This window comes from Gossypium arboreum, chromosome 5 (assembly GCF_025698485.1).
Source record: "Gossypium arboreum isolate Shixiya-1 chromosome 5, ASM2569848v2, whole genome shotgun sequence".
NCBI lineage: Eukaryota > Viridiplantae > Streptophyta > Magnoliopsida > Malvales > Malvaceae > Gossypium > Gossypium arboreum.
Window position 1 is genome coordinate 9,448,430 of NC_069074.1, and position 7,986 is coordinate 9,456,415.

At 30.4% G+C, this 7,986-nt stretch overlaps 1 protein-coding gene and 1 long non-coding RNA gene across 2 annotated transcripts; both read left to right on the top strand.

Annotated features, from left to right (window-relative positions):
* Positions 1–2,463: 2,463 nt before the first annotated feature.
* LOC128292848 (uncharacterized) lies at positions 2,464–4,470 on the top strand. The gene is made up of 2 exons (XR_008282799.1): positions 2,464–2,544; positions 4,014–4,470. It is a non-coding gene; the product is annotated as an uncharacterized LOC128292848 (long non-coding RNA).
* Positions 4,471–6,001: 1,531 nt separating this feature from the next.
* LOC108450339 (lamin-like protein) lies at positions 6,002–7,001 on the top strand. Its single transcript, XM_017747908.2, has 2 exons — positions 6,002–6,321; positions 6,532–7,001. Exons 1-2 carry the CDS (start codon positions 6,153–6,155, stop codon positions 6,879–6,881), a joined length of 519 nt encoding a protein of 172 aa, XP_017603397.1. The 5' UTR covers positions 6,002–6,152; the 3' UTR covers positions 6,882–7,001.
* The last annotated feature ends 985 nt before the right edge of the window (positions 7,002–7,986 follow it).

A 7,986-nucleotide genomic window follows, 5' to 3' on the forward strand; every position in this document is an offset into this window, starting at 1 on the left:
TTAGAATTTTCCATAATTTCAACACTTTTTAATCCTTAAAACATTTTTTCCCTAATCTTGAGCTAAATTAATAATTTCATTCAATTTTGTAATTTAAATAATAAAATAATCCATTTCATGCAAATTGGTCATTTCTAACATTTTTTTTACAAAATTGCCCATAAAATTTTACTTTTATTCAATTTAGTCCATGAGCCTAAAACATACAAATTAGCCATGCTAGCTGAATATTCATACATATTTTTCTCCTCCTCCTCTCCATTCCACATCCTTAATTTATATAACATGCAACAAGTAACATTATCAATAATTTCACTATTTACTTATGTATATTCAAAACTGTCCATTTGCATCATAGTCACTAAATTATTTATATCTTAAGCTACAGAACTCGAAATTAAGATCCACTAATTTTCCCTAAAACTAGACTTACTTATCTTATTACCATAAAATTTTCAGAATTTTTGGTTTAGCCAACAAGTACAGTTTATTCTTTAAAGTTGCCCCTGTTTGGCTATCTGATAGTTCCGACCCTTCTTCACTAAGAATTAATTATCTCATCGCATTTGAGATTGGATGATGTTCCGCTTATTTATATTGAAAATAGACTATTTAAGGATTTTAAACATATAAATTTAATCCCTTAATTATTTTTCTCCAATTTTGATGATTTTCTAAAGTCAGAACAGGGAACCTGAAATCATTCTGACATTGTCTCACAAAACTTATTATATCTCATGATTTACAATTCCATTGCTTACACCGCTTTCTTCTATAAGAAACTAGACTCAATAAGCTTTAATTTCATATTTTATTCATCTTCTAATTAAATTTCTAAAATTTTGGAGATTTTTCAAAGTTAGACTATTGCTGCTGTCCAAAACTATTTTAGTGCAAAATGTTGATTTTCATTTTGCCCCAAATTTCACAGATTCATACAATTCAGTCCTTACTTAATTAACCCTCAATTAAACTAATTTTCTCAATTAATACTTTTCCTAGACATTATAAGTTATTTCATAACTATTGAAATTCAGAATTTCCACATAAAACTCTAACTTCAAACTCTTTTACAATTTAGGTCCCAAACATTCACTTTCTATTCAATTCTTTCAATAAAATCAGCATATAAACAATTTAAAGCTCTAATTCTATATCAAATCATCATATACTTCCAGCACATATTCATAGAAACTTTCAATTTCTTTCATAGAATCAAGAACTAATGAATTCAACAAATGGACCTAGTTGTAAAAGTCACAAAACACAAAAATTTCAAGAAATAATCAAGAATTGAACTTACTTGCAGTAAAAATATGAAAAAACAACTTAAGGAACTCTTCCATGGTGTTTTTCTGATGAGAATGCAGAAAAATAAAGAGAAATCTAGATAATTCCACTTTAGTCCTAGCTTTATTAAGTAAATTTTGCAATTTTCTAATTTTGCCCTTATTTTCTTGGTGATTTCATGCTCTTTCCGTCCAGCCCAAATAGACCTTGGGTCTATTTTCCTTTAAACCCTCTTTTTTTATCATTTAATCTATTTAATCATTTCCTACAATTTTGCATTTGATACAATTTAGTCCTTTTATTCAATTAGCTATCAAGATTTTAAAATTTCTTGACGAAACTTTAATACTAACTTATTAACACTCCATAAATATTTATAAAAATATTTATGGCTCGATTTAAAATTCTCGAGGTCTCGATACCTCGCTTTCAATTCTAATTATTTTAATATATATATATTTTTTGTACATTTCACTATTTCAAAATTTTTCCTAACTTCACATTTAACTTATACTCACTAAATTAATAATATTTCCTACTCATTTTTCGGATTTAGTGATCTCTAATCACTGTTCCAACACCTGTTACAAAAAGCCTCTTTTTCAAGAAATCAACTTCCAGTTTGTTCAAAGATCTAGAAATGGCTTTACTCATAATTGTAACAACCAAATTTTTCAGCGGTGTCAGAAACAGTGATTCGAGATCACTAAATCCGACGAGTAAGTTTAGAAATTTTAACAAATAATAATTACAGGCCAAGCGCGAACTTAAAAGAATTATTTTTAATTAGTGAATTTTGCGATTTTAAAAGAATTAATCAGGTAAATTGGGTTGAAAACAAGGTATCGAGACCCCAGATTCATAAACCGAGCCATAAATATTTTTATAAATATTTATGGAGTGTTATTAAGTTAGTAGTAAAGTTTCGTTAGAAAATTTTAACGTTTGGTTAGTCAATTAATTAAAAAGGACTAAATTGAAAATAGTGCGAAATTTATTAAATTGTGATTAAATAATTTAAGTGATTAAAAAGGAGGGATTTAAAAGGCAATTGGACCCAAATTGTATGGGCTGGACGGTTGGACAAGAAAATCAGCAAAAAAGACAAGGAGAAACAAGGGCAAAATGGGAAATTTCACAAATTAAACATATAAAACAAGACAAAATTGAAAAATCTAGAGATATCATCATATTTCTTCAGCAAAAACGCCATGGGAGGTCTGAAAACTGCTGGTTTTTCATACTTTGACATATGTGAGTTCAATTCTTGCCCTTTTCTTTGAGATTTTTATTTTTTGTGACTTTTACAATTAGGTCCAAGTGTTTAATTCATTAGTTTTTGATTATATGGACAAAATTAAAAGCTATCATTGATAATTGTTGGCTGTTTATGATGAAATAAAATGAATTTTAAGCTTTGATTTTGTTATTTGATGATTTTATCAAGTAAATTCAATAGAAATTGATTTTAGGACCTAATTGTAAAAAAGTTGTGAATTAAGGTTTAGCGTTAAAATTCTGATTTTCAAAGGTTGCGTAATAGTTTAGAATGATGGAATAAAATTTTAATTGAGAAAAATTAGCTTAATAGATGGGCTAATTGAGCAAGGACTGAATTGTATGACCTGTGAAATTTAGAGGAAAAATGGTAATAAATATCTTGAACTAAAACAGCTTTGGACAGCAGCAGTAGGTTAACTTTGAAAAATCACCATGAATTTTAAAAATTGAATTAGAGGATGAATAATATGTGAAATTAAAGCTTATTGAGTCTAGTTTATCATAGAAGAAACAGTGTAAGCAATTGAATTGTAAACTATGAGATATAATGAATTTTGTGAGACAAGGTCAGGATGAATTCGGGTTCTCATGTATTGACTTTGGAAAATCACTAAAAATTGGAGAAAATTATTTAGAGGCTAAAATTTATATGCTTAGAATCCTTAATGAGTCTATTTCAATAGAAATCAACGAGAACATTATCTGAGTTCTGTATTGTGATATAATTAATTTTTAGTGAAGAGAGGTCAGAACTGTCAGATAGTGAAATAGGGGAAACTTAAATGAATAAACTGTACTAATTGGCTAGACCAAAAATTTTAAAAATTTTATGGTGGAATTATATGTGAGTCTAGTTTCAGGAAAAATTTACGGATCTTAATTTGGAGCTCTGTAGCTCAAATTATAAATAATTGAGTGACTATGACTCGTGTGAACAGTTTGATGTGAGCATTAATAAGTAAATTGTGAAATCGTACTTACAAGAATGTTATATACATTAAGGATGTGGAATGGAGAGAAGGAGGAGGAAAATAAATGATATATGTTTATAAGAAAATAGTATGAGAACGATACATATCATGACATGTATATATATGACTAGATTCAATATGATGCTTGTTGGGTATGAAGTTGGATTGAAATGTCTAAGGCAAGTATTTTATTCTGCGCATCTGAAATGTGGTATTTTATAAAGATATGATCTAGCTTTAAGTATGAATGCTTGATGATTAAGCGAAAATTTTTATAAGAAATCAGTTGAGTTCCGACTTGATTTTAATGTTCATGTTGGGCTTCGAGGGCCCAAATAAAGGTTGTTATATATATATATATATGATCTCAGAAAGTGAATAGTAATATTTTGATTAATCTGTAAATGTTTTGTATGTACTGATAACTTGTAACACTCTGTAACCCTGTTTCGACGACGGATACGGATTAAGGGTGTTACAATAATTTGGCAAGAGAAGCATTAAGGAAGCGAGAAGAAAAGTACCTGGAGGGAGCAGATCTCATTCATCTCCAACGCGACCGAGAGGGGAGAAGGCCAAGGCAACCAGATTGAAAAATCTCCGAAGAAGATATGAAAATATAAGGGTAGCAGCAATGACATACTTTCTTGGAACTTGGTATCAGTTGGTAAGCTGGTATAGAGATTTGAAAAGACAAAAAGTTAATAGGTACCAGCTATCTTGATAGTGACTGGATTAGGTTTCCAATTTTTTATTTCGTTTATTCTTTATGTTCTTTGTTTCTCTTGGGCCTTTTAAGTTTTTTGGGCTGTTTCTTCTTTTATTTGTTTTCTTTATTCGGGACTTAGTCTCAGAGTTGTAAAGGAGTTTTTAATTTTGTTTATTTGTTTAGTTTTAATAAAATCCAGTCGCATTTTTCAAAAAAAAATTATAAAATTGTCATTCAATTTGCTTTTTTTATTTTTGTAAGTTCAAATACATTAAATACTTAACCGTTGGCTGATGTGGTTATTAAATTAATGACTTGTTTTTTTAATATTTGTTTTTAATACACATCATTTCAATGTCATATACTAATTAAAAAGTTATTAACCCAAATTATCCACTCCGTTCCTCACTCCTCACTTGGACATTAGAGGTTGGTTCATGGTATTGGAAGTACAGGGTATTCAATCGATTAACTGACCCGAACTACTATTAATTGAATTAACCGATCTTTTTAAATTCTTAATCGTTAACCGAATTGAAATTTTTTCAAAAATAATTAACTGAACTGAACTTCTTTGGTTAATTCTGTCGGTTAATTGAATTAATCGAAATTTATATGGGTTACCTTAATGGTAAGAAATAAAAATCAAGTGAATAATAAAATTTCTAATAATCGAGTAGATATTTATAAAGTTTATCTTATGTCATGAAAAAATAAAATTGTTTTCAAATAATATTACTTTCTTTAAAAATATTATTATAATATTTTATTTTATTTTATTTTATTTTATTTTACATAATTTTAGATAAAAGTTAAATATAATAATATAGATATTTGACTTATTAACAAAAACAAGAGATAATTTGTTTCTAATGTATATTTAAATCAACTAAACCTTTTATAAGTGATTATTTACTTACTTTATCTTATTCAATATTAAAAAATTAATAAAGTTATGAAATCCATTTAAAAAAGTAAATGTAAAATTAAATAAAAATTATCAAACACACCGTGTGGTGATATCAATTTCATAGTTTTTCATGCATACTTTTAAATATTAATCTGCGAAAAGGAATACACAAATATTTTTTTATATATAATAACACTAAAAACTATTGCATTTACTCTGTGGGTGAAAAATAAAAATTAAATAGTTATTATTATAAAAATTAAAAAGTCTAAATATCCGAATAATAGATAAGATGGCCCGATTTTATCCGATAATCAATGTAACGATTGGGCCTTAGGTCCAAAATCAAAAGGTCCAAAACGGCCCAAAATTTCAAAATTAAGAAGTTATAGTTGATGAACTTTTATATTGTTAATGAATTATATAATGCTAAAAATAAAGTTGTTTGTATTTATTTTAATGACTTTTAGTATCACATTGTTCATATATAGATTGAGTTTACTTAAGGTATGTTTAGTATTTCTTTTAAAAATACTTTTGACAAATTGTTTTTGAGAGAAAAATTATTTCTCCTAAATTAAAAATTAATCTAAAAGTAATTTTTTTAAGCTAAAATTTTAACTTCTCAAAAATATATTTAAAAAAACAGTTTTTAAAAGTATTCTTAAACTAGCAATAACTAAAATGATTTAATCAGTATATAAAATACCTGATTAACCTAGAGGCCTTGTTGACATTTTTCTAGAAAATGAATGGAGAATGAATGCTCAAATTTGGATTTGAAATTGAATTTAAATACTAGGTATAAAGAGGGGCCCGCGATTTGCCCCATACTCCAATAATTTATCTTTCTTTGTTTTGGGGATCCCAGTGAGGGAAGCTCCACCAGCTCATTGTGGGCAAAAAAACAAGTTGCCATCTTGTCCTGCACCCCTACTACTTTCCCACTCCCCAAAAAGGCAAGGAGAGGGTAACCAAACCTCCCCCAACAATGTTGGTCTCAACCTCAGGCCTGCTCCTCCCGGTGTGCTTGTTTCTTCTAATATTTGGCACTGTCACCGCTACTGACCACATTGTGGGTGCTAACAAAGGCTGGAACCCTGGCATCAACTACACCCTTTGGGCCAACAATCAGACCTTCTACGTCGGAGACTTCATCTGTACTCTCTTTAACTCTCACTTCCTTTTCTATTTTGTAGTCTTCTATTATTTCACTAGTAGCGACCATTTTCAGTTTCCAGCTTTGCACTAGTTTTGCGAATGACTGTGGTTTATATTGGATCTAGTTTGGATACCTAGTTCACTCCCATTCTCTGCTTTAGAAAGTCCAAAACCCAAAGCTGGGTACTTTACTCTGCCTTTCCTTGCAGCGTTTAGGTACCAAAAGACACAATACAATGTGTTTGAAGTGAACCAAACTGGGTATGACAACTGCACAACGGAAGGAGCAGTAGGGAACTGGAGCAGCGGCAAGGATTTTATACCTCTCAACGAGTCCAAGAGATACTACTTCATTTGTGGCAATGGGCAGTGCTTCAACGGCATGAAGGTTTCAGTCGTTGTTCATCCCCTGCCTTCGCCCACTGCCTCACCCGCTGCCTCCCATTCATCAAACAGCTCCAACGCCGCTGGACTGGTAATTTTGCCAAGGGGTATAACTGGTTTCAGAACTTTGGTTGTTGCCTTAGCTTCTATTTGGTTTGGATCTGGGTGGGTTTAGCAGGACTTTCAGTTGGCTGTTTAAGCTTAGGGAACCGTATTTTTTATAAATGATTTGTGACACTTATTTTGCTTGTTTTTTATTTTTAGCGAAATTCGGGTGGTGTTTCGTTGGTGAAAATGATTAACTTGAATTTCACTAATTTGCATATTCTCTTTCTAGTGTATGAGGTTTGAATCTCAGAACCTGTCATTTTTCCCCTTCCCCTTATCTTTAGCATGTCAAATACAAGTCAATTGATTTCCAACAAACAAAGGAACACTCGTACATGTGATAGATGCTGTAATAATTCATCACTGTGATAACTAGTCTCAAGGAAAGTTAACCCACACATATGGCAACAGTTCATGGTGGCAGGTGGGACTCGAAAACCATGCATCTTTATTGTGCATATTGGGTCTTGAACACTCAAGACCTCCGTTTTTGCCTTGTGCCAAGGCCTCATTGGCCAAAAATCACATTTTCAAATACGATAATATCTAGTTAAATATCTCAATATGCGACCTTGAACACCAAAATAATGGCATATATATTTCTCGGGCAACTGCTTTTGATAGATCTGTACTATAGCAAACAACTTGGTACCAGAACCACCATTGGCTGTTTCACATTATGGTATATTCTGCTTTTCACCATATACGTTAGCATTTTCTTCTGTTGAATATATATATATATATGAAAGTTGGCCTTTTCCATTTCATCAAATTGCTTATTCTGAACTTGTACATATTTATTGGAAGAGAAAACATTACTTATATTTTTCATATTCTATATATTCAAATTCTCCCCTTATATTTGGTTATTAATCCATAGCTGTAAACAGGTGCTGTCAAGCAGATATTTCTAAGATATATATTTTTCTTTCTTCAAGGAGTTAGAAATGATATGATCATATATTGTTTCTACTTTAACCTACAAACAGGTACACATTCACTATATATCTAGAGTACTGCTTTTGGATCAACCAGCGGCTTACTTTTCTTCTGGTATTGACAGCGATATATGTCTACATATAATATATTCTGCTGGTATTGATGAGGATATGTGAAAAAAGAAGGGGAATAGTGGCAACTATACTGAACCTCGCTGAGGCAATGTTACCCTT